This window comes from Papio anubis, chromosome 1, assembly GCF_008728515.1.
Source record: "Papio anubis isolate 15944 chromosome 1, Panubis1.0, whole genome shotgun sequence".
Classification (NCBI taxonomy): Eukaryota; Metazoa; Chordata; class Mammalia; order Primates; family Cercopithecidae; genus Papio; species Papio anubis.
Window position 1 is genome coordinate 205,605,113 of NC_044976.1, and position 26,819 is coordinate 205,631,931.

A 26,819-nucleotide genomic window follows, 5' to 3' on the forward strand; every position below is an offset into this window, starting at 1 on the left:
TTGCAACCTCCACCACCAGGGTTCTAGCAATTCTCCTGCCTCAGCCTCCCAAGTAGCTAGGATGACAGGCACCCGCCATCATGCCCAGCTAATTTTTGTATTTTTGTAAAGACAAGGTTTCATCATTTTGGCCAGACTGGTCTCGAACTCCGGACCTCTGGTGATTCACCCGCCTTGGCCTCCCAAAGTGCTGGGATTACAGGTGTAAGCCACCATGCCGGAACAATTTTCAACTTTTAACAACACGCATAACATAATCTAGGAAGATCTGTAACAGTAGGGAAAGGTATTTGTCCCCATCTGGACTTCCAGCCTGGGCACTCCCTTTCTCCACCTGGGAAATTCCCTACTTGAAGGGAATGAAGTGGAAGCTTCCATAGAAGCGGCAGATGCCAGGGAGTCATGCTCCCAGCCACTCTTGCTGCTAAGATGAGAGCATGTGGTCTAGGCTCTGCTAATCAAATGCCCCTGCTCCAGACTTTGAATTGGAAGCCTGTGACTTAAGGGAGCATGGACTGCATAGTCTATGCTACAGAGGGATTCACTTATCCAAAACCCTTTGTAACCTCTTCCCTTTGCCTGTCCCTACTATAGAGGCTGGACGTGCCAACTGAGTGCTTCCCTTAGAGCTCTAGATGGCTTATGGCACACTTCTGGCCAGAAAGATATAGGTGGAGGCCTGACTTGGGTTTTTTTGGTAAAACCTTGTCCTCTTGATATAGGAGTCACTCCTGTCTTCTTCCAATTTCTGCCTTGAATGCAAATGTAATGGCTGAAACTAGAGCAGCCATCTTGCAACCATGAGAGCACAACTCTGAAGATTAAAGCCAATATGCTAAGGGATGATAGAGAAGAAAGATAGATAGAGCCAGGATCCCTGACAGATTTTTAAATGGTTGAATCAATGCTTGCAACAACTGACATCTACATATGTAAGAAAGACAAACATTTACTATTAATCTATTATTAGCCAGATTTTCTGATACTTGCAAACTTTCTTCTTGCCGGAGACAAGCAATTTCCAGTGTCCAGCATTTGTATTTCCTGTGGGGCAAACTACTAATATCAGAGCCAGTGGTAGGGGTAGTGATGTTATTCTAGAACCAGTCCTGCAGCCTTGCTTTGGGTATCATTCCTTCTTCTTAATCTCCAAGCTCCTCCAGCAATCTTGAAGATTTTGTGAACTATATAATGTGCCTTTCAATGAATTCTTTTACTGCTTAAATTAACCAAATCTTACTTCTGTTGCTTGCAACCAATAACTCTGGGAAATATAAAAATAGACACCAGGAGTATTGGCAGCCACATACTCTCAGAGAATGGTGAGAATTTGAGCTTGGTTATTATGTCTGGTTGAGCTGGAGGAAAATGAAAATTCAGATAGTGTTAAGACGGTTCATGGCGTAAATTGTCATTTGTTGTCAGCAGCGGTAAAGGTAACCCAGTGCAATGAGATCCCATTGACATTAAAGTTTTCAGAAACAGAGTGATGCTGCCAGACAACAGTATGAGGGACACGAAGAATTTAAGAGCTGTGGGCAAAAGTGGTAGATTCTAATGGCTGGATAGCTTGAGAAGCGAATAGCAAGGGCTGAAATTCTAGTTCAAGGCACACAGTCTGAAAACCAAGGACTTTTGATGACTTTCAATGATGATGCCAAAAAAATATTTTATCTTTTGCAACCCATGGCCAAAAGGCAGAGCCTATGTGTTTCTGGTTTTCTTCCTTTCTTTCTTCCTTTTTTTTTTTTTGAGACAGAGTCTCACTCTGTTGCCCAGGCTGGAGTGCAGTGGCATGATCTCAGCTCACTGCAAACTTCGCCTCCCAGCTCAAGTGATTCTCCTGCCTCAGCCTCCCAAGTAGCTGGGATTACAGGCACACACAGCCACACCCAGAAAGTTTTTGTATTTTCAGTAGAGACAGGGTTTCACCATGTTGGCCAGGCTGGTCTCGAACTCCTGACCTCAGTGATCCTCCCGCCTCAGCCTCCCGAAGTGTTGGAATTATAGACATGAGCCACCGCGCTGAGACAGGTTTCCGATTTTCAACATCTGTTAAATGCACAGCCTCCTCTGGTCTCTTATGTGATAGTTTGGGGACTGATTGGAAAGAGTTGGAATCAGGGGATGGAGAATGGGGACAGATGGGACTGAGGACTGAGTGCACAAAGCTCCCCTTATCACAGAAAGCAGCCCTTTCTCCCTGTGTGAGGAGGCTGTTCCTGCCTTGCTGGAAGAACTATCAGGTTCTTGCCTGAGGAAGTCAAGTTGCCTTGTATCTCCCACTTCTCATTGTTTTCAAAGACAGAACTACATACCAATATATCCCTCATTTGATAAAACCAACCCTGGATGGAGAATTACACACCAGAGTAACTACAAGACTTTGCTCTTTATACCGGAAAAAAGTCTTTGGAATACACGTGGGAATGGATTTTGAGGATGCTAAACCAGACTAGGAGGCAAAGAACATTTGTTTACCAAGAGATTCTAGTTTAATATGCTTCCTGGAGCAGAGAGAGGGGTCTGTTTGTCTGGTTCATTGGTTGAATGAAACCTAGAATTAATGGCAGCCCACATCATTCAAGAGAAGCCGAGAGGCCTGAAATTATCCAGCATAATGTAGAAGCAGGAATCCAAGGAAATAGGACTGTTGCTGTGGATTTATTGTGTAAATCTCACTCACCACTCCCCTAACTGGTCCCTGGAGAGGGACCAGAAGACACTCCCTTTGTCAAGGCACCGAGAGAGACCCTGGTGAGAAAAGTGTATCTCAAAAATACTGTCATGGCTATACTCTGTACATCAGGGATGCTATTGAGAGCTGCTGGAGAGGAGTGGACTCCCTCATGTTTGCCAGGATCCTGGGTGCCAGAGGTCAATGGCAGCACAACCACCACTAAGGGAGAGGTTATCCCAATAGAAGGCATGATGATCATGACCAGTCTGAGAATGGCCAGTCCGACAGTCAGAATTGCCTGCACATCAAAGATCTTTGGCAGAAACTAATTGGATATAAGCTTTTAGGACAAATGAGATGGGCGGTCCTCTATGGGCCTGCTTAATATAGTTGACAAAAACAAAATAAAAACTCCCTAGATCTGATTTACAACATCCCAACAGAGAGTGTTGTACCCACATCCAATTCTCAGACCCAAACTTGGATGCCAAAGAAGCACTAAATTCCTTATCCCGGCTACTTGGGAGGCTGAGGCAGGAGAATTGCTTGAACCTGGGAGGTGAAAGTTGCAGTGAGCCGAGATCATGCCACTGCACTCCAGCCTGAGCAACAGAGCAAGACTCCATCTTTAAAAAAAAAAAAAAAAAAAATGGCCAGGCGCAGTGGCTCATGCCTGTAATCCCAGCACTTTGGGAGGCTGAGGCAGGCGGATCACCTGAGGTCAGGAGTTCAAGACCAGCCTGGCCAACATGGTGAAACCCCATTTCTACTAAAAATACAAAAAAATTAGCCAGGCGTGGTAGTGGGCACCTGTAATTCCAGCTACTCAGGAGGCTGAGGTAGGAGAATTGCTTGAACCCGGAAGGCAGCGGTTGCTATGAGCCGAGATCATACCATTGCACTCTAGTGTGGGCAACAGAGTGAGACTCCATCTCAAAAAAAAAAAAAAGAAGAAGTGGTAAATTCCCATCACTTTTTCATCTAACTGCTCAGTTGGTACACAGATGGAGGGGTCTTGGAAAATAAAACAGGTAATCATAAGCTTCATATGGTGGTGACTTCATTACAGCAAGCCCACACAGCCCCTGGAGGAACATGTTTTTTTTCTCATTCCCAATAAGTGAAGAACTCCAAAAGCCACTTTGTCTCATCTAGTAAGGATGCTTTCCCATCTCCTTCAGGATTAGGTCAACTCTGGTCCACGCCACAATTTGGTCTTCAGAAATCTTAATCATTTTAATGTTCTTCGGGACATCACAGTGATACTACATTAATGACATCATGCTATAAAGACCTACAAGGCAGGGATGGCAGTTATTCTAGGCATGTAAGAGACATGTAAATTTCATGAGTCTACAGGGGCCTGTGACCTCACGGAAGCATTTCAGGGAGTCTAGGTTGAGATAGCTCCTCCAAAATGAAGGCTGAGATATTACACCTTACACCAGAAATAGGAAACAGAAGCATAATGCTTTGAGGTCCTATTTACGGAAGTAACATTTGTCACATTAGTGTGCTTCCCTGACCCACTTATGGGGTGTCTCAAAAGGGAGCTAATTTTGAGAAGGGGCCCAGGGCAGACGAGAGGCTCCATTTGGTTCAGGCTGCAATGCCATCTGTTTTGTCATCCATGACTCAGTGGATCTAACGGTGCTTAAAATATCAATGGCAGATTGGAGAGGGGTACGTTACCTGCGACAAGCCCTGTTAGGAGAATCACAGTGTCAATTATAAGGGTTTTGGAACACATACATGCCTTATTCGTCAAATAACTATTTTTCTTTTGAGAAAAAGAGTTGGCTTGCTCCTGGGCTGTGGAAGAGACTGAATGTCTTATCAAGAAGTCAGATTACCATGCAGTCTGAGCCGCCCATCTCAAGCAGCATGTTATTTTGATCCATCAAGCCACCAAGTCTGGTTCCCCAAAACACCCAGCTCTACCGGAGACTCTCAGCATTCAGGTGGACACGTTGACCTGTCCTGGGTATGGAAGACGTCTTCTGTCCCCAGTTAGCCCACTGCTTATTCAATGGGCTAATGGACACAGTGACCATGCAGGCAGGGACTGATTGATCCATTTTGTAACAATCTGGACTTCCCCACCAAGGCTGACTTGGCTTTTCATGAGCATCGCCAGCCAACTCCGAGTCTTCCAAGAGGTACGAAACTCAGGAGAAGTCCTAGACAGCCACCTGAAAGCAGATTACATAGACCTTTAATCACGTAGGACATCAGCAATTTGTGCTCGATGTAATAGACAATGCTTCTGAACTTGGACTGACTTTCTTTGCCCCCTGGGCCTGCATTATTGTCTCGGGACTTTCTGAATGCATCGCTCATCATCATGGTATCCTATACAATATTGCTCTGAACAAGGACCTCACTTTATACTAAAAGAAGAAATTGGTGGGCTAATTTCTGTCCCTCAAGTAGCAGCTGGCCTTATCCAGTGGTGGAATAACCGACTGTAGACTTAGTTATTGTGCCTGCAGGACAACAGTGCACAGAAAGTAGTATTGGTATCCTATAATACATAGAATTTCTTCGGAACCCAAAGCTGACATATAGTGCTATTTGTCCTGGCAGTCAGGATACATGGCTACAGGAACCAAGAGAATGGTGCCTTTCACTAACACGCAATGACTTACTTGCAAATTTTTGTGTTTCCTGTACCTTCGCCTCTACGCTTGGCTAGTTTGAAGGTCTTAGTAACCAAGGAGGAACTCTTCTACCCCAGGAGATTCAAGTGTGGTTTAATTGAAATAAAAGTTGAGACCCTGGCTACTTCAGACTCCTCATGCTAGTGGATGTGTTGCAAAAAATAGTAAGATGGTGTTGGCTGTGATGATAGTAACTATTAAGGGGAAGCAGAGTTGCTGTTACATGATGAGCATAAAAAAGTGAATAGACAGAATTCAGTCATGGTAGTGCCTCTTGCTACTGGCATGTCCAGTGGCAAACATTAACAAGATTGGATTCCTCAGAAATCAGGGCTACCCCTGACTAGCTGAGATTCCTGATGAAGGGAAGGGGAGATTTGTAATGTCCATTAAGGAGAGCAGTCATAAATACCAATTACAGCTTTAGGACCAGTCAGAAAAACAAGAACTCTAACTTATATTTTTTTCTTGCTGTATCATATATATGTATTTCATAAACTGACGCAAAAGTAATTGTGGTTTTTGTTATTACTTTGAATGGCAAAAAAGCCACAATTACTTTGGCGCCAACCTAATAATGAATTCTCCTTTCCTTTACATTTTTTTCCTCTACACTTTTATATAGGACAAACTAGTGATGGATAACTTAATAATTTAGTCCGTAAGATACAGAATGTCGAGAGGAGATAGTGATAGAATTAGAGGAATGGCTGTCACCCAGAGTTCCTGGGCTTGGAGCTGGACACGGAAAATGATGATCCTTTTGCAGGGAAAGAGGGAATGTGTTTTTCTGTTTCCTTCCCTCCCTCCCTCCCTCCCTTCCTTCCCTCCCTCCCTCCCTCTTTCTTTCTTTCTCTCTCTCTCTTTCTTTCTTTCTTTTCTTTCTTTCTTTCCTTCTTCTTTTTTTGAGATGGAGTCTCACTCTGTGGCCTTTTGATCCATGCTGGAGTGCAGTGGTGCAATCTCAGTTCCCTGCAACCTCCACCTTCCGGGTTCAAGTGATTCTCGTGCCTCAGCCTCCTGAGTAGCTGGGATTACAGGCATGCGCCACCACACCTGGCTAATTTTTGTATTTTTAGTAGAAACAGGGTTTCACCTGGTTGGCCGGGCTGGTCTCGAACTCTTGACTTCAGGTGATCCACCTGCCTTGGCCTCCCAAAGTGCTGGGATTACAGGCCTGAGCACCTGGTTTGGAATGTTTTCCAGTTGTACAAGGGATATAAAGTGGGAGCATCTTTATTGTATATCATCCTTATTTTCAGAATTGTAAAGATGATAAGAAACACATTTGATACTAGGTAGTCAAAAAGGGAAACTGTTGTAGCCATCTGGCGTTCTTTTTTTCTGCTTTGAAGGCATGATAAAGATGGCTAGTTTTTCCTAAATCCATTCACCCTTTCATCCATAATTACAGAACCATGACTTTCAGCTGTGTACAATGCCGTGGAGACTAAAACTACATTTCCCAATCTCTTGTAGCCAGCTTACTAGAGTAATTAAGTCCTACCAATGAGCTAAAAGTGGATGCATTGTGTGGTCTTTCTGGGAAGGCTCCAGAAACAGGAGAAACAAGGGCTCTTTAGTCTCCCGTGTTCCTCCTAACGCTGGCCTGGGATGTGGACTCCATGTCTAGAGAGCCAGTAGCCCTCTTGGATCATGAGGTAGAATCCATGCACACTGGAGGGAGAAATATCAGAGTTTGGACCTCTGTTGACAAACAATATTTCTTCAGTATAATAAAACAGTGTAATAAAATGTATGCGGATGTTTTTCCAATGTGCCAGGGGAGATACTGGTAAACAAGACACAGTTTCTATCATAAGGACACATAAATGTGTTGGGTGGGGGCGGGGGGGACTAACAATTAGGCAAGGAGATTGGGGAAGCACACAGGTGAAACCCTAGCCTAATCCTGAGAGTATGGTGGGTGGAGAGTTCTGGAAAGGCTCTCTGCAGGAAGTAACACCCTCACGGATAGACAGGAAGGACCAGCTGTTAGAAGAAAGGGTAGAGTTTTCTTAGTCTAGGGGAGTCAGGAGGTGTTAACACTGCTTAACACCTTGGAAGAGATAAGGCAGGGAGGTAAGCTAGGGTAGGAGATTAGACTCTATCCCCAGAACTCTGAGCAGCAAGGGAAGGGCATTTAAGCCCGGGAGTAAAGTGGCCAGGTGTTCTTTAGAACGATCATTCCATCGTTCCACTTGCGGTGTTCAGAACGGGGATTGAGGGGAACGAGGCCAGAGGCGTGGAGACCAATTCCATATTTCCTCTTGAAATCGCGATAGGGAGAGGGAAAAGATAGAAAAACTAGAAAAGGAGCTCCACGCCAAAGGCACACTTGGCTCCAATGAACCACCTGGAATACGCTGGGTGCGCTGTAGCCACTAAGCAATTCTGAGCAAAAGCCAGGGTGGATTCTGAATATGCCAGGCCCTCTTTTGGAAAAAGAACACACAATTAGGCACGAGGTGGAGTAAGAAAAAAAATCACAACTACTGGAGCCTTGGAAATCCGGGTTTCTTTCTTCTGTTTACCAGAAGCGCTTGCCCAGCAATGTTTCCAGAGGGCAGCCCGGCTTTCCCTCTTTTCCCAGAGCACTCCCCAGCTCTCCCAAGACAAGGGTGGCGTGGTGCCCCGGGGCAAAAACTAAGTCCATGTACACCCTCGAGGAGCGAGCTGCTCAGCAAAAGCAAAAGAGAAGGGCTCTCGGGCGGCGGGGACAGACCCTCCTTCGGAATGGGTTGGATCGGACAAGGGAGGCTGTGTGCCGTCAGCTGCCCCACTTCTCTCTGAAGCCCAGTGGGCTCCATCCACTGCCCCGCGGCCCGCGCGCCTCCCGGCACCAGCTGCGTCGCTGGGAGGTGAGGCGCTGGGAGCGCGTGAGGCTCTCCGGGAGAAAACAGCCCAGCTTGCATCCGAGAGGAGGCAGCAGCCGTAGGCACCGTCTGTTTCCTTACTCTGAGTATACAAATTTGACCTCAAAAACACAAACCCTGTCTTTGGCATTTCTGCATTTAGAAATAAACATCATTCCAGACGCCGGCCAGTTCATAGCCACAGAGTCGTAAAGTTTTATTTTTAAAGAGGGGGACGGAAAGGACTTGTAAAGTTTTTTTAAAAAAAATTTTTGTTTTTAAATAAAGGAATTAACTTCTGCAAAACAAGCAATCAGCAGCAGAATGCGTGAGGCCAGGAGCGAGATCCCCCGAGGCGCGGGGCGTGCCTGGGAAGTTTTGGGGGCGCGCGGGGCGCGGCTGGGAAGTTTTGGGGGCGCGCGGGGCGGTGCCGGGGCCGGGAAAGAGGCGCGCGGTTCTGGGGGCGCGCAGTGCGGGAGCGCGCGGCTCCTGGGACGGGGAGGGGGCCGGAGGCGGGGAGGAGGCGCGCGGCTCTGGGGGCGCGCAGTGTGGGAGCGCGCGGCCCCCGGGATGGGGAAGGGGCCGGGAGGAGGCGCGCGGCTCTGGGGGCGCGCCTTGTGTGGGCGCGCGGTGCCCGGGAGAGGGCGGGCCGGGGCGCGCGGGGGCTAAAGGCGCGCAGTGCAGAGAAGGCAGACCCGGGGGCATGCCAGGAGCCAGTCGGCTTGCCTGGGGGCGGCGGAGCGCGGGGCGGCGGGCGCGGCGCTGCCAATCGCAGACAAAGGCCGCCCCAGTGAATCATGTGGTGCCGGGGGAGGAAGTGCGGCTTGTTTTCTTTCCTCCAGTCTCGGGGCTGCAGGCGGAGCGCGATGCGCGGAGACCCCCGCGGGGGCGGCGGCGGCCCGAGCTCCGATGAGGCCGGAGCGCCCCCGGCGCGCGGCGGCGCCCCCGGCCCGATGGAGACCCCGCCGTGGGACCCGGCCCGCAACGACTCGCTGCCGCCCACGCTGACCCCGGCCGTGCCCCCCTACGTGAAGCTCGGCCTCACCGTGGTCTACACCGTGTTCTACGCGCTGCTCTTCGTGTTCATCTACGTGCAGCTCTGGCTGGTGCTGCGCTACCGTCAGAAGCGGCTCAGCTACCAGAGCGTCTTCCTCTTCCTCTGCCTCTTCTGGGCCTCCCTGCGGACCGTCCTCTTCTCCTTCTACTTCAAAGACTTCGTGGCGGCCAATTCGCTCAGCCCCTTCGTCTTCTGGCTGCTGTACTGCTTCCCCGTGTGCCTGCAGTTCTTCACCCTCACGCTGATGAACTTGTACTTCACGCAGGTGAGTCTCAGAGAGGCTCCGCTCACCTGGCGGAGTGGTCCCCGCGGGGCGCCGGAGGCTGGGGCGATGGCAGCCGCGGGGGCGGGTCCGGCCCTAGGGCTGAGAATGTAGGGAGAGGCGCCGGCTCTGGGGTAGTCCGAACCCTGTCCTGCTTGCCGGCATTTCTCATAGGAAACTCCCTGCCATTCCCAAAAGGGGTGAGGAGAAGGAAGGGGAGGGCTGGGGGCCGCCAGTCACTCGCTGCCCCTGGCTCCGCATCGTTTGGTGGGTTCGGGGCGCTTCTGCGTGCAAAGCGCTAAGCAGCAGCGCCTGCACACGCCAGTTAGTACGGATGGAAGGTGTGCCCCTAAGGGAGGCCTGAACTCTAGAATTTGCCCTCCCTCCCAAGGCACCTAACTACCGTCCTGGAAAGGTCCTCGGCACGTTAACTTCCAGATTTGGGCCCGACACTGCTGTTTTGAGCGCTGGCAGGGTGGGACCGTGCTGGTTTTGATGAGATGTTTTGAACCTCCGGCTTAGGAGCTCTACTGAACTGCGGCTTACGAACTCATTCCTCCAGATTGCTAAACAGCAGGCTGGGGTAACACCCAGCTTCCGAGCTGCTGCCGCTCATCAGACTTGCTGTCTGAGCTCATCTGAGAGGCCCCAAGAAAAGGCCATAAAAGTTGACTGGGGATCTTTTACAGCCACACAAAAATCATTTTATGGGGCATATTATTCAATAAGCTAATCGGAGAGTACGTGAATTAACGTGGCTGCTGCTTTACTGGTGATGATTGACTTAATTGAGAGTGCAGTAATTGTTGAGCACTTTGCAAATACTGTAAAGCATTGCACAAAGGTTTAATAACGCGGTGCGCAGTCATCATGGGCATCATCATTTCTGATTCCGGTAGAATTTTCCAAGTACTAAAATTCTGGTTCACTAGGACTCTGCCGAAGGGGAAGGCGCCCACGGTGTCACCTGGCGAGGCTAATTTAAGAACTGGATGGGCAGAGACCCTGTGCAAGCGGGCATCTCATTCCTTTTAAGTGTCTTTTTTTTTCCTTTTTTGAGAAAAAGTCACTTATTTTTATAAAAAGAGGCCATATGCGGTGGCTCACGCCTGTAATCCCAGCATTGTGGAGGCGGAGGCAGGAGGATCGCTTGTGCCCCTGAGTTGAAGACCAGCCTGGGCAACATGGCGAAACTTCCTCTCTACAAAATGTACGAAAATTAGCTGGGTGTGGTAGTGCCTGCCTGTAGTTCCAGCTACTCAGGAGGCTGAGGTGGGAGGCCGAGCCCGGGAGGCGGAGGTTGCAGTGAGCGGAGACTGAACCGCACTCCAGCCTGGGTGACAAACCAGACCCACTCCAAAAAAAAAAAAAAGGTAGGAAAAGGATTGCTGTGGTACCCTGGAAGCCACTGACTGAAAATTTCAAAGAAATACTTTTGGTTAAAAAATAGCATATGTGATATTTAGTAGATATTATAATCTTTTAAAATGGGTCTACGCTGAGAGACTCCTTAGAAGTCCAGCGTATCAGCATATTTTCCAGTCGGAGAGTAATGTGTATTGTCTGTCCAAGTACTACCTTTAAACCAGCAAACCAGTTCAGGCAGTCAGCTGCATTGCACAGACACTTGGGCTTTGTAATTGAAATGGGGTGGTTCCATCAAGATGCAAAAGACAGGTGAGGTGATGTTACCTCAAGAGCTGTGGCAATGGTGGTATTGCACATTGAGCTCTTTATATTTGTCCCCTCTTGGGGGGCAGTGGGGAAAATGCAGGGAACTGCCACAGCTCTCTGGTAATCACATGCAAATTCTGACCTTAGAGCCGGATTAGGGGCCGGGCAGCACATTTTCTGCACTGTCTGCTGGTTGGTGAGTAAATGCTGAGCAAGGGAAAAAGTGACCAGGCAGACAGAGCCACTCCGGCCCGGGGGCCCAAAGTGACGGCCCTGTCTTCTTTGTATCTCCCAGGTCTGCGGGCACCACAGCAAAGAGCATTTCCCCTGAGGGCCCAGGGTGGCTGGCTGGAGAAGGTGTCACGTCTCCGTCTCTGAGTGCTGGCATTTCAGAGCCTGGCAGAACAAAGCTATTTTACAAAGCTACCCCGAGCAAAACTGTGATACTTCACCAAGAGGGGTTATAAAGTGGTCCGCCTTTTGTCGCCAACCCAGCTCACTGCCTCCCATCTCCTCCTCTCCCCCTCACCCCCTCTTTCTCTTACACAAACCATTGGAATTACCTAAAGTGGGGAGCTTTAAGAATGACTGTTGCTTGGGCCTCCATCTCAGACCAAGTAAATGCGATTTTGGAGAAGGGGCTAACAGCTAACAATTCAGAAGTAAGTTTAAGAAAGCATAATTTTGATCTCGGCTCACTGCAACCTCTGTCTCCTAGGTTCAAGTGATTCTCCTACCTCAGCCTCCCAAGTAGCTGGGACTACAGGTGTGCACCACCATGCCCAGCTAATTTTTGTATTTTTAGTAGAGACAGGGTTTCACCGTGTTGGGCAGGATGGTCTCGATCTCTTGACCTTGTGACCTCATCTGTCCACCTCAGACTCCCAAAATGCTGGGATTACAGGTATGAGCCACCGCACCTGGCAAAGAAAGCACACTTCTAAGCAATTGGTCCTTGTTTGTTACAGAACTCTCTGAAGAAAGTACTGATATTGTCCCCATTTTCCAGAGGAGGAAACTGAGGCTGAGAGGTTATAGATGAGTTGCTGAAGGTCACACTGTCAGTGCATGGTGGAGCTGGGATTCATTTGCCTCGTGCTTTGTGTCACCAGTGTGGGTAATGCAGGCCAGGTCATGTCTGTTGCCAGGCTGGGTACTGATGGCTGGCGATCTCAGCTCACTGCAATCTACCTCCAGTTCCATGTTCTCCTGCCTCGCTCCAGTAGCTGGGGACTACCAGGCATCCCGCCACCCGGCGCCCGGCTAATTTTGTATTTTGGTAGAGACAGGGTTTTATCGTGTTAGCCAGGATGGTCTCAATCTCCTGACAGCAGCTGATCGCCCGTCGGCCTCCCAAAGTACTGGGATGCAGGCTTGAGTGCCTGGCCGAGGCTTGTCTTTTATGTGCAGTATGTGAAACCTCTTTGTATTTTTGTTGAAGAGAGCCTTGCTTTGTTGTGATCTGGATTCACTGCAACCTCGGCCTCTTGGATTCAAGCGATTCTCCTGCCTCAGCCTCCCAGGTATCTGGGATTACAGGCATCTGCCACTGCACCTGGCTAATTTTTGTATTTTTAGTAGAGATGGAGTTTTGCCAGGTTGGCCAGGCTGGTCTCAAACTCCTGACCTCGAGTGATCTGCCCTCCTCGGTCTCCCAAAGTGTCGTGATTATAGGCGTGAGCCACCATGCCCGGCCATGAAACCTTTTAACAATGGGAAAACATACCCACCTCTAAATGCAACCTCGTGTTCTCCAGGAGCACAAAATCGGGTTGCAGAGAATCAAAGTATACATACAGCACAGTTAAGGCACAATTCGGGGCACTGAAGGGAATGGATATTGAAGCATCAGGAGACTTGAATGAGACAGGAATCCTCTGAGAAGAAGCAGGTGTCTCGAGGCTGAAGCTGGGTGGGGAGGAGGAGAGGATGGTGGGAAGGAAGCTGTGGGAAAGTTTGGGAATTGGGAATGAATTAGAAGGGAGGTCCGAGATGGGAAGGAACCTTTTCCTGTTGTTAGTGCTTTGTCCTTTTGCGGGGTCCCTGTACCTGGGCCTTACTCATGTCACCCTCCCTGGTGACCCAGAGGGCACTGTTACCCCCCAGCTGAGGCTCAGAGAGGTGAGAACGCTTGCCCACACTACCCGCTCTGAGCCTCCATGCAATGCACACGATGCTGCAGAGCTGGCAGCCCCAAGCTGCCTTGGGTACATCTGGCATGTCACGATCCTTAGAAGAAGACTCAATTTGATTTACTTCCCCCTAAATCACTGCTTTTAAATTCTGCCAGGTTAAGTCTCTTTCCACCCCTAATGACCTCTTGGAGGCGGAATCCCTGTGGCTGAGTCATGCACAGGTGGTGTGTACTGTATTCTTTTGGAGTCTGGCTCTGTCACCCAGGCTGCAGTAGTGTGATTTGGCTCCTGCAGCCTCCGCCTCAGTTCAAAGCGTCTCCTGCCTCAGCCTCCTGGTAGTGAATTACAGGTGTGTGCCACACACCTGGCTAATTTGTTTTTTTTTTTTGGTGGGTTCACTCTTATTCTTGAGCTGGGTGCAATGTGCGATCTTGGCTCACCGCAGCCTCCAGCCTCCCAGGTTCAAGCAATTCTCCTGCCTCAGCCTCCCTAGTAGCTGGGATTATAGGCAGCTGTGCCCACTTGAGCCCAGCTAATTTTGTATTTTTAGTAGAGACGGGGTTTTCTCCATGTTGTTGGTCAGGCTGGTCTCGGGCGCTCCCGACCTCCAGGTGATCCACCGCCTGCGGCCTCCCAGTGCTGGGATGCAAGTGAGCCACTGCACCCGGCCTAATTTCTGTATTTTTAGTAGAGACAGGGTTTCACCATGTTGGCCGGGCTTGTTTTGAGCTCCTGACCTCAGATGATGTGCCCGCCTCAGCTTCCCAAAGTGCTGGAATTGCAGGCATGAGCCACCGTGCCTGGCCCATACTCCTTTATTAAATCTGTACATCTAATTTAAAGCTTCTCCCACCCTGTCCAAGGCCAGCCAGGCTTCGGGCCGCAGGGCTTGGCGCAGAGGGTGTGCCCCATGCTCTCAGCCTCTCCCCTTCCATCTTCCCAGGCTGCCCAGGGGAGGGGCACACTGTCTCATGACTGCTAGCCTGTCGGCCTCTGGTCTTGCTCTGGTGCTGCCTCTGTGGGTAGCTCTGCCACGTGGCCATGTTGACATGATGGACTTCAGCTTCTTCCTAGCCCCATCTTTGGTCTCCTTTCCATCCTAATTCCTGCTTCAGGGGGCAGCCCCGTGGCTTTAGTTGCTGAGAAAAACTTAGTTTAGGGGCTTTTTTTCTTGAAAAGCCATGGGACCACTGAGGCCCCTCCACTCCCCCTTGGCCACATGGATGACAGGCTGGATGCCTAACTAGTGTCTTCAGGACCCTGCACCTGGCTGCTTTTCACTCCTTGCCTGCCTGGGGGTCCTCCTACCTGTAAAAATCCCAGGTGGGGCCGGATGCGGTGGCTCAAGCCTATAATCCCAGCACTTTGGGAGGCCTAGAAGGGTGGATCGTGGTCAGAGTCCAGAGAGACCATCCTGGTTAGCTGCAGTGAAACCCGTCTCTACTAAAAAATACAAAAAATTAGCCGGGCGAGGTGGTGGGCGCCTGTAGTCCCAGCTACTCAGGAGGCTAAGGCAGGAAAATGGCCTGAACCCGGGAAGCAGAGCTTGCAGTGAGCCGAGCTCGTGCCACTGTACTCCAGCCTGGGTGACAGAGCAAGACTCTGTCTCAAAAAAAAAATCCCAGGTGGAAGCAAGCATCACCCTCCAAGTGCCTGGCGCCTCCAGATCACCAGGGCACAGGTCAGGCTCAACCGGGACTCCATCTGCAAACAGTCCCAGCTCAGCAAGCGTCTGCCCAGGCCCCCTTCCTGCCCAGTCCCTGAGAGCAGTGCCCGTGTGTCTTTCTCATTTCTGACCTGTGGTGAGGTGCCCTGCTGGTAGCAGGCTGTTAACTCTTTTTCTTCATCTCCACCTTCCATTTCAGCCTGGGAATATGGGGAGGCAGCTGTGGTAGGACTGGTTCTTCTAACTCTCTCGCCTGTGTGCAGTGTCTGTCTGGCCCCGAATGTTTGGAACATGCCGTGCTGAGTGCCTGTTGTTTCCAGCTGTGGCTCTTGTGTCAGCTTTGGGGAATAGCTGAACTTCTGCTCCCGGCTGCAGGAGGAAGCGGTGGGACCAAGGCTTTGCACCAAGGCCTTGGACTCAGAGCCTGTTCTAAGCGCTGTGTCAGATCGCCATTTTAATGGGGACTTTATTTATTTTTTGGTTTTTTGAGACAGAGTTTCGCTCTGTCGCCCAGGCTGGAGTGCAGTGCCACCTGTGATCTTGGCTCACTGCAAGCTCTGCTTCCAAGGTTGACGTATTCTCTGCCTCAACCTCTCCCAGTAGCTGGGATTACAGAGTGCCCACCACCACACCCGGCTAATTTTTTTTGTATTTTTAGGCCAGAGACGGGGTTTCACTGTTAGCCAGGATGGATAGCGATGTCCTGACCTCGTGATCCCAGCCTGTCTCGGCCTCCCAAAGTGCTGGGATTACAGGCGTGAGCCACCGCGCCTGGCCCTTATGGGGACTTTAGAGAGGGGCAGGACTCTGGAACCTGAGGCAGGCAGGGGTCTCTGCTCATGAGGAATTGTGGTGCCATCCACCTCCAGGTTTTAGGGTAGAGGCTCAGAAGCAAAGGTGGTAGCTTCTGTGCCCAGGCAGTTCCTGGGCAGACAGGTCTGTGCCCTGCAGGGGCAGAAGTTGGTGTGACGGTGGGCTCGGTGACACCTCAGCAGCCATGTATCCCAGCCCTTCTTCCTCGGAATTCCCAGCCTGGAACTCAGACTCTCCAGGTTCCTGAGTTTGGCAGAATGGAACAAGCTGGTTCAGCTCTGTCTTGGGCCCCATGACAAACTCCTGCCATTGCAGTCACATGGTTTGCGGAAGGAAATGGAGAAGCGAGTTCTCTCCGTGGGGAGAGGTGCTGTGATGAATGGACACTGATGTGGGAACTGAGACCTGAGACCTCACCACGCCCTGGAGGGCAGATGGGAAGCTGACATTTATCGGGGTCTGTTCTGTTCTGAAACTCTGCTAGGGACTTCCACACCCTCCACTCAGCTGCAGCAGGGATGGTTCCTGAGTCATGCGGTCCTGTGGGATGGTGCCAGCGGCTCGTGGTGAGGGCCCGCGGCTCATGGTAGGGGCAAACGGTTGGTGCTGGGAACTCATGATGGGCACTAGGCCAGCAAAGCCTTATGAATCAGGAGGCAACCCTGGTAGTGAAGGAGCAGGGTCCCTGGGTGCAGATCTGGGTTCCAATATGGGCTTGGCCTCCAGTGTGGGTCCCATGGCCAGTTACCACCTCTCCGAGGCTGCTGCTTCACCAGGGAGGCAGAAACCGTAATACTCATCCCACGGGTTGGTGTGGGTTAAAGGAGATGCCGCGTGTCCTGAATCCCTTTGCTCCTCTCCTCCCTTGGCTGAGATTCTCACTGTATGTTGCCTACAGCTCTGAACCCAGGCTCCTGCTTTGACACCCAGCCACTGTCCTGAAGGTCAGGTCTGCGGGCTGACCCTGCCCTTTTCCAGCCCACTGTGCTATCAAAATTACTCTTCCACCAAACAGCAACTTTTCTGTTTGTAAAACGGTGGTGACTCTTGGCACACCCGTAGGGAGCATGTGGCAAGCCTAATCGCAGTGCCTGACATGAGAGCGGAAGGCACTGGGGGTCCAGCAGCCCAGTCCCCCCTTTGCAGATGAGCCGACCAGTGGAGGAAATGGTCCCAGGCAGCCCAGCCAGGCGTGCAGAGGCAGGACAAGTCCCGTGTTTCAGGCTGACCGATTCTGTGCTTGCTGCACACGCCACACTGACTTGAAGTGGGTCATAGTCCTCATTCTTGCTGGTAGGGAACTAAGAGGCCCCTGAAAATCGAATCCAGGACCTCGTCCTCCACGCTCAGAAAGGGACGTGGGTGATTGCAGGAGAAAGGGGCTTCGGCTGTGGCTCTTGGCAGTCAGTTTAGTCAGGACGTGTTTGTCAAATACCTGTCGTGTGCCAGGCCCTAGTCTAGGAGTTGTGAAGAGGGAAGCTTCTAGGCCTGTTGGTGATTGTGAAGAAGTAAGAGGCTTAGGAAACAGACAAGGCAGACTAAGGGGAAGGACTGTGCTCAGCCCGACCTCTGAGCCCCGCACCCATGGCCTCAGCCCCTGGCACCGGCTCCCTGCGGAGACAGCTCAGTGGGTTGATGGCCAGCCAGAGCCGTGTGTGCGCCTAGGTGTGTACCTTTGTATGTGTGTGTACGTGCATGTGTGCCTGTGTGCACCTGTGTGTGTATGCGCATGTGTGCCTGTGCATGTGTGGCCGCGTGCACCTGTGTGTGTATGTGCATATGCGTATGTGCCTGTGTGCACCTGTGTGTGTGGGGGGGTCTGTGTATGTGTGCCTGTGTGTATACCTGTGTGTGTGTGCCTGCCTCTGTGTGCCTGTGTCTGTGTGAGTCTCTGAGTGTCTGTGCATGTGTGTGCCCGTGTGTGTGTCTGTGCCTGTGTGTGCCTGTTTGTGTCTGTGCATGTGTGTGCCGGTTTGTGTTTGTGTGTGTCTGTATGTACCTGTGTGTGCCTGTGTATGTCTTTGCCTGTGCCTGTGTTTGTGTGTGTCTGTGCCTGTGTGTGTGTTTGCCTGTGTTTGTGTGTATGTATGTGCCTGTGCGTGTGGAAAGGTTTCCTTATTCTCATTTGGTCTGCCGTTCACCCCCAGCACCTCCCTGTAGGCCACTTTCGTAGCCTGGCCAGTTTCCCGAGCCTCCTCGCCGAGGCAGTGGCGAAGCGTGCTCTTCTCTCTGCAGCTGAGGTTGTGGCCTCATCAGTGCCTCAGTGATGCCCTGCCAACCGAGGGGGAACCAAATCCTGTTAATGCCCTCAACACTCGGGAAACAGTTAGGCCCCTCAGCACATTCAGCATCCAACCCCAGTGACCACCAGGAAGCCTGGACTTCCCCACGGCAGAGGCTGGGCTGAGGCTGCCGCTGCAGTCTCCATCAGGAGTGCCCACTATCGGCTCTGAACACTGTGGTACTTGCAGGCTTTGCTAGAGCTTCTTGCTCACCTGCCTTTCCGTAGTCAGACAGGCAGGAACTGGTAGTGACCAGCAGGGAAGCAGGGCCGGAGCGCTGTCCTGAGGCTAGTGCAGGTTCTCAGGGAGTTCCAGGGCCCAGCCAGGGCTGTCCCACTGCTGCTGTGCCCACCGTCTTAGCCCCAGGCTAGCTGCTCGGCATGGAGTGATGGGGAGTGGAGGGTAGGGGTCATGACAGTGAGGGGAGAGCTGCCCAGAGAGGAGTATTTGCAAGATCCAAGGCCCCTCAACAAAATCTCACTGCAAGCATCTTAGGGTTTTTGTAAACAACAACGTCATGTGATCCCAAGGGCCGCTTTTGTCAGGCTGTTCCTGCTGGCCTTGCTTTTCCAGTGACAAGAGGAAAGCCGGTTCCTGGTTGGAAGGTCTGTCTGGGTCCTGACATTTTGGCTGGCCAGTTCTCTCAGCACAGAAATAGCCCCAGCAGACTGTTTAGACAGTACCTGGGACAGCAGGATTCCCCGAAGGCTGCAGAGGCTGTAAATATTTCACTTTTTATGTTTCCTGCGGCTGAAGTTTAGAGTCCATTAACCTATGAGGACAGATGAAGCCCAAATGGTCTTACTCTGCAAGTGGGTTGATTACCTCAAGCTTGTGTGGATCAGGATTTTAGGCCTGTGAGCCACATATGGTCTCTGTTGCATATTCCTATTTTGAGATGGAGTCTTGCTCTGTTGCCAAGCTGAAGTGTAGTGGCACGATCTCAGCTCACTGCAACCTCCACCTCCGGGGTTCAAGTGATTCTCCTGCCTGAGCCTCCCAAGTAGCTGGGACCACAGGCATGTGCCACCATGCCTGGCCAATTTTTGTATTTTTAGTAGAGACGGGATTGCACCATGTTTGCCAGGATGGTCTCGATCTCTCGACCTTGTGATCCACCCGCCTCGGCCTCCCAAAGTGCTGGGATTACAGGCATGAGCCACCGTGCCCAGCCGCATATTTTTTTTTTTTTTAAACAACAACAGCAGCAAATGCAATGCATTAAAATGGTAAAAACCATTCTTAGCTCACAGGCTTTACTGAAACAGCTTGTGGGATGGACTTAGCCTGCAGGCTTTAGTTTGCTGACCCCTGGGTTAGGACAGAGTCACTATTTGTCACCAAGATCCCCCTCCACCATCATCACCTTTACCATTTTTGCTAAGGCAAGTCAGAAACAGGCTTCAGTTTCTCTCATGGTTTAGGGAGTTTCATGCATTCAGTGAACAAGCTGTAGTGATCCCTACACACAGGTGTCAGGGATCAGAGGTAGGAAGCTGGGATTTCTTCTCTGAAGGGCCACGGTCAATTGGGAAGGACAGACACAGGTGGAAAGGAGAGGGCTGGGAGCCACCTGTACCTCTGGCACATAGGAGGGACCCTCACCATGGCTCTCTGGGCTGGGGAGGCAGTCTTGACATCATGTGATATTATCAGCTCACTCTTTCCCTTGATTTTTTTCTTTTTTTTTTTTGAGACGGAGTTTCCTTCTGTTGCCCAGTCCAGAATACAGTGGCGCAATCTCAGCTCACTGCAACCTCTGCCTCCCGGGTTCAAGTGATTCTCCTGCCGCAGCCTCCTGGGTAGCTGGGACTACAGGCACCTGCCACCATGTCCAGCTAATTTTTGTATTTTTAATAGAGACGGGGTTTCACCATGTAGGCCAGGATGATCTCGATCTCTTGACCTTGTGATCTGCCTGCCTCGGCCTCCCAAAGTGCTGGGATTACAGGCGTGAGCCATTGTACCTGGCCTCCGTCCTCGATTTTTAAATGGCATACACACATGTGAGGCTGAGCTACACAGTCTGCAAAACACAGGGTGAGAAAAAACCACACACACAGTGGAGTCCGCTCCGTGGGCTGTTCCCACCCCATAGGCTACTCTCCCTGGCGCCTTGGACTCTACTGCCACAGCTTCCTCGTAGCTGTCAGAGGTCATGTTGTCCCATCAGGCTGTGTGACAGTCCGTTTGTAGTGCGTGAGTCATGGCAGATAAGGAGAGAAATGGGCAGGAGTGAGTGAGCCGTGCTGTGAGCCAGGCCCCATCAGGACCACACTCATTTTCTGGGAAGACAGCACACATCTGTCTCTGCGAGAGGGCTGCGTCCTCCCAGCTTTCACAAAGCAGCATAAAGTGCAGCTGGAACATGGAGATTCATTTCATTTATTCAACAAGTGTTTTTCTTTTTTTAATTAAAAAAATTGTATTGGCTGGGTGTGGTGATTTTTGCCTGTAATCCCAACACTTTGGGAGGCCGAGGCAGGAGGATCGCTTGAGCCCAGGAGTTCAAGACTATCCTGGGCAATATAGTGAGATCTCATCTCTACAAAAAATTAAAAAATTAGCCAAGCATAGTACCTGTACCTGTACCAAGCATAGTACACGCACCTGTAATCCCAGCTACTCCAGAGGCTGAGGTAGGAGGATTGCTTGAACTTGGGAGGTCAAGGCTGCAGTGAGCCGAGATCACACCACTGCATTCCAGCCTGGGTGATAGAGTGAGACCTGTCTCAAAAAAATGTATTGGGGCCAGGCACAGTGGCTCGTGCCTGTAATCCCAGTACTTTGGGAGGCAGAGGCGAGTGGATCACCTGAGGTCAGTAGTTCCAGGCCTCCCTGGCCAACACGTTGAAACCCCATCTCTACCAAAAATACAAAAAACTAGCCGGGCGAGGTGGCGGGCACCTGTAGTCCCAGCTGCTCAGGAGGCTGAGGCAGGAGAATGGCGTAAACCGGAGAGGCGGAGCTTGCAGTGAGCTGAGATCCGGCCACTGCACTGCAGCCTGGGCAACAGAGCGAGACTCCATCTCAAAAAAAGAACAAGAAACAAAAATTAGCTAGGCGTGGTGGGCACCTGTAATTGCAGCTGTTCAGGAGGCTGAGACAGGAGAATTGCTTGAACCCGGGAGGCAGAGCTTGCAGTGAGCCAAGATTGCACCATTGCACTGTAACCTGGGTGACAAGAGTGAAACTCTGTCTCAAAAAGAAAAAAAAATGTATTGGGCTAGGTGTGGTGGCTCACATCTATAATCCCAGCACTTTGGGAGGCTGAGGTGGGTGGATCATGAGGTCAGGCGTTCGAGACCAGCCTGGCCAACATGGTGAAACCCCATCTCTACTAAAAATACAAAAATTAGCTGGGTGCTGTGGCAGGCACCTGTAATCCCAGCTGCTTGGGAGGCTGAGGTAGAATTGCTCGAATCTGGGAGGCGGAGGATGCAGTGAGCCGAGATCACACCACTGCACTCCAGCCTGGGTGACAGAGCAGGACTCCATCTCAAAAGCAAAACAAAACAAAACAAATAAAAGAAAGATGTATTGAAGCAAAATTGACGCAATATGAAATTAACCATTGAATGCTTGCAGCTGAGTGATGTTCAGTGCATTCACAGTGTTGCGCAGCTGTCACCCCTATCTAGTTCAGAACATTTTTATCACCCCCAGAGGAAACTTTATGCCCATTAAGCAATCACTCCCCAGTTCCCGTCGCCCCAGCCCCTGGCAGTCACCCATCTGCTTTCTATCTCTGTGGATTTACCTATCCTGAATATTTCATATCAAAGGAATCATACACTGTGTCTTCTTGTACGTCTTCCCCTTTCACCTAGCATAGTGTTTTGAGGTTCGTCACATTGTAGCGTTTATCAGAACTTCGTTCCTTTATGAGCTTAAATAATATTGCCCTGCATGAATAGAGACATTTTATTTATCCATTCATCCGCTGGTGGACATTTAGGTTGTTTCATCAGGCGTGTTTGGGTGCTTGTTGTGCGCCAGACACTGTGCAGACTGTTTGAGGTCAGACTTAGATTCTCCCTCCGTGGAACTCAGCCTTGAGCAGGGAAAACAGACTTCATGTCAATGATTTCTCCATTGTGTGATTGACTGGCTGATGTGACTTAGTGGCTGTCCTTACAGTAGAGATACGAAGTGTGAGATGTTTTCAGGGGAAAAAAGAAGACTTAATTCATTCCTTCACCTCTGTGAGTCCCCCCTCTAGGATACGTGTTTTAAAAAGAACCAGTGGTTTTTGCTGCTATTTAAATGAAAGTCAAATCCAATTAAAAAATCTCATTGTAATGAAATCAAAATATTTCCCAAACACAGATACTCACTATGAAGCAGTGCCAGCATGGCTGTGGAGGAACTTCTTGGTGGAAGCCGCCACCTGTGATTTGGGCTGTCGGGTTTCCACCCACCATTGTCCTGGTCCTGCTCCTAGGGCCCCTTCCTTGGGTGCCACCAGGAGGCGAAGGCCTAGGTTTAGGTTGACATAGCAGCTGTATTCTCACCAGAATCAGATTCTGGGGCAACCAAGTGGGCTCCTGGCTAGTCTTGGGTTTTGTGTGTGGAAGCCCCCAACCTCCATGTCCTCCTGGGCCCTGCTCCAGGTTAAGCTGGAATTTCTGGTCTGCCTGGTTTGTTCTCAGCGAATCATGGGGTCCAGACCAACATGAAGATGGAAGGGTGGTGCTGGGTAACCCCCACTCCTGCGCCGTGGGGCCGTGCACAGCACGCGTCACCCCTCCTCCCAGGACACACGGCCTGTCACGGCTTTGACAGCATATATAGTGTCTCTTCCAAGTTCTCTCTGCTTGGGGTCAGCTAGTCCCAGTTTTTTTCATTATTCCTGGAGGAATGTGGGTGTGTCTCCTGCCATCCTGGTTGCTGTTCCCGAAGGCCCCAGTGAGCTGGGACAGTGTCAGGAGCAGACCAAGGCCCTACCCCTAGTGAGGAGCTTCCCCTATTACCCACATGGCTTCTCCTCAAGGAGGCCGGATGGTCATTCTCTTGGTGGCAGGACACAGGGAGCATCATCTAATACCAGACATGTCCAGCAAGGGCAGGAGTTCCCAGGGCAGCCTAAAACCTCAGAACTCTCCTCACTTCTGAAGCAGAAAGTTATTTTGTGAGGAGGGGAAAAAAACAAACTGGAGTATTTTCCCTGTGAATTTATTTTGTAGCTTTTGCTTAATTAGCCAGCAAGAATCAGGGCACAATGGTACGATACCACACATTGCCGTACGCAGCCCGGGACCCTCCTTCACAGGGCCACGGGGCCCGGCGGGCCAGCGCTTACCCACCGGGAGAAATGTGTCCTCTGTGCTTCTAAGGTGTCACCTTCCTTAAGTACATTTAGAACAATTAGGGGCAGGGCCCTGGCTGGTAAACTGTGAACTGCAATTTGTGGCTGAGCAGTTAAGAGACATAACAATGACGGTAGGGCCTTGTGTGGCCACAGCCCTTGTCATTCCCAAGGCCAAAGAGAGAGAATCCTGTCAGGGAGGCAGGTCGGAATTATTTGCCTCCACCTCTGTGTGGAACTGATGCCGAGACGGACTCCACCCAGGCAGTGGGCAGGCGGGCAGGCCGGTGCGCTTCTGTGGCTGAAGCGGCCGGGCCGCAGCCGTTCCTGCAGGGCTTCCAGGGCGGGGGACACGGGCTGCCCTGGAAAGGAACTTCAAGTCGTGGAGCTGTCAGAGTAGAATCAGCTTAATGAATATTTGTCCTAATGCGTTCATCTCGTGGATAGACACTGAGGCCTAGAAAGGTCAATGGAGCTAACCAGGAACCGGCAACGTAGGTTCCTGGGGGTTGACCAGCCTTGCCCCTGAATCCAGGTGCTCAGGGGACAAGAGACAAGTCAGAAAAGCAGGGAGACTGAAGGACGGCCTTTGGTGTGGCTTTAGGTTGACTTTGAGAGCCACAAAGGGTATGGGTGGGAGGTGTGCTCTCTACAGAGTCCAGCCTCCTTGCGAGCTGCCTGCTGGGCTGACTTATCAATGTGGGGGCTCAGGGCCACCCCGAGTTCTGCCTTCTGGGGGGCCAGCCTGCATTGGTGCCGTTGGATGGAGTGAAGCTGTTTATGAGGACAGGGAGGCTCTCGTGAGCCGGTGGAGGGGTGGAGGAGGCGAGAGGTGCTTGCTGCCTGGGGAGCTGGGCTGCTGGGAACAGGAAGAAGAGGAGCCGTTGGGAAGGAGGGCAGCCAGTGGAGGTGCCCTTTATCTGTAAAGGTGAAGACCATTATCCATTATCTTTTATGAAATGAGGAATGCCTTGTGAGGACTGACAGTAGGGAGATTTTGGGTGGGAGCTGAACTCCTGTGTCATGGGGTGCACATACACAAACACATGCACACATACACATGCACACACATACACACAAACACACACGTACACACCTGAGGAAGGATCGTAGGTGCCAGGTGAGCTGAACAGGACCATGCAGCGGAGCTCTCAGAAGGGCCAGAGAAGGGCGCAAACACATCCAGGGGGCTCTGAGGTCTACAGAAATCCAGAGAGGCAATCATGGTTGGCCTCTGATCACATGGGAAGAAGCTTACTGAAGTCTGGGGGCCCCCATTCCAAGGGCCAGCACGAGGCTGGGAGCAGGCAGGACCAGTTTCTTGGGCCACTGCTTGCCATGGTCAAAGGTGGGAGGTGATGCTGTGAACACCCTACCCTGTATTCCAGTGACCCCTCTCACGCCTGGCCAGCCTGGGACACAGACCAGGCACACCTTGGCTTCAGGCCACCGCCTCCCAGAACTTTATGGCATGGACAGCGTGCTTGCTTGCCTTTTCTGGCCAGTTACCTTCACTGCCACAGACATAGGACTATGAGTGGGGCTGTGGTGGTGGTTATCCAGGTCCTGAGTCCCTGGACCTACAGCCCACAGCTGACATTTGGAAGAAAAGAACATCCTAACGCAGGCGTAGAGGCGCTGCCCTTGCTCGCACTGTCTTGGAGACTCAGCCTCAAATGCAGATCCCCTCCCCGCCGCAGAGCCGCCTCGTGTATCTTCCGGAAACCCTGCAGAAAGGAGGACTCCGGTGTCTGGATTTTGGGGACTCTGACTGTCTTGTCGCCCTGCTCTGGTGAGTGAAGATGCTCAGCATATGGGAACAGACTGAAGCAGCTGACTAATGACTGTTGCCTGGGGAGACCAGGGCCTTGGGGTTTGCATAATTTCCCCAATATATCAGGAAGTGGGTAGCGCAGAGGGACCAGGAGAACAAATATCGAATGCGTCAGTGGTTCTTAACCTTTTTGAGTATGAAAGTTCCTTTTATGGTTAAGAAAGCATCTGTGGTCACAGTTGGTAGTCGTTGTGCATTTAGAATCATGGTTTGGGAACATATATAAGGACTAATAATACCAACAGCAGGGGTTGCAGCCACCCACGTGGTACTTATCAGGTGGCAGGCGTTTGTCTAAGTGCTCTGCATGTCTGTTAATTCACCAAATGCTTATGAAAACCGGGTAGATGGTGTTATTAGTCTCATTTTACAGATGAGGTACTTGAGGCACAGAGAGGTCAGGTGACTTTTCAAGGCCACACAGCCAACAATTGGTGGAGCCAGGATTCAAGCCCTGGTAAGCCAGCTCCAGATTCCACACTCTTAACCATCCTTCTGTGTCCCTCTGCCAGAGAGGGCTACACAGCTATGGCCTGTTATATAGGAGTAGCGTTGTCTGTCAGTATACATGGGGGACTGGTTCTAGGACCCCCAAGTATGCCCAGACCCCCACATACTCACATCACTGCAGAACCGGCATATACAAAGAGTTGGTCCTCCTTATACTCAGGTTTTACATCCTGAGAACATCATAGTTTTGATTCCCATTCAGTTGAAAAAAATCCATGTATAGGTACACCCATGCGGTTTAAACCCATGCTGCCCGGGGGTCAACCGTGCTGTGCCTTAGTGAAGATGCATGAACTAGACCTGTGTGTATCAACATAGATATATTCCAAACATCTAATCATGGGGAATAAACAAACTGCAGAAGGCTATGGAAGGTATTAATGCATTCATATAAAGTGCAAAACCATGCCGGACAGTACACTGTATCGTTCATGAATACAGGTGTACCTAGTGAAAGCCTGCCTGGGCTTAAAAACACCAAATTCGGGATAGTGATTACTTTCCTGGGAGCCAGCGGCACCAGGAGGGGCAGGCTGGGAGCTCCAGCTGTGTCATTTTTATTTATTAAACCACAGCTGGGGCCAGACACGGTGGCTCATGCTTGTAATCCCAACACTTTGGGAAGCTGAGGTGTGCGGATCACGTGAGGTCAGGAGTTTGAGACCAGCCTGGCCAACATGGTGAAACCCTGTCTCTACTAAAAATACAAAAATTAGCTGAGTGTGGTGGTTAGGAGGCATGAGAATCGCTTGAACCCAGGAGGCAGAGGTTGCAGTGAACCGAGATGCTGCCACTGTGCTCCAGCCTGGGCGACAAAAGTGAAATTCTGTCTCAGAAACAAACAAACAAAACATAGCTGGAGCAAACGTGGCAAAGTGTTAAGGATGGAGTGTTGGGTGCATGAGTATTTGCTGTTATTTCTTTGTATATACATAAACAATTTTATAATATAAAATTTCAACTTGCCATTTGTAACATTTTCAGATGAATTTGCATACATATGTTTTGAACCAGCATGTGTGATAGAGACTGGTTTCTTTAGTCTGGAGTCTGTGCTTGGTGCATTGAGAGTTTCAGACCCCC

The 26,819-nt window shown here is 50.8% G+C and overlaps 1 protein-coding gene across 1 annotated transcript in view; it reads left to right on the top strand.

Moving 5' to 3' along the window:
* The first annotated feature begins 9,089 nt into the window (after positions 1–9,089).
* The window catches only part of GPR137B (G protein-coupled receptor 137B), a 70,512-nt gene continuing 52,782 nt past the window's right edge, over positions 9,090–26,819 (top strand). The window contains 2 exon segments of the mRNA XM_031659710.1: positions 9,090–9,123; positions 9,126–9,517. Coding sequence (XP_031515570.1) covers positions 9,105–9,123; positions 9,126–9,517 — 411 coding nt within the window. The 5' untranslated portion in view covers positions 9,090–9,104.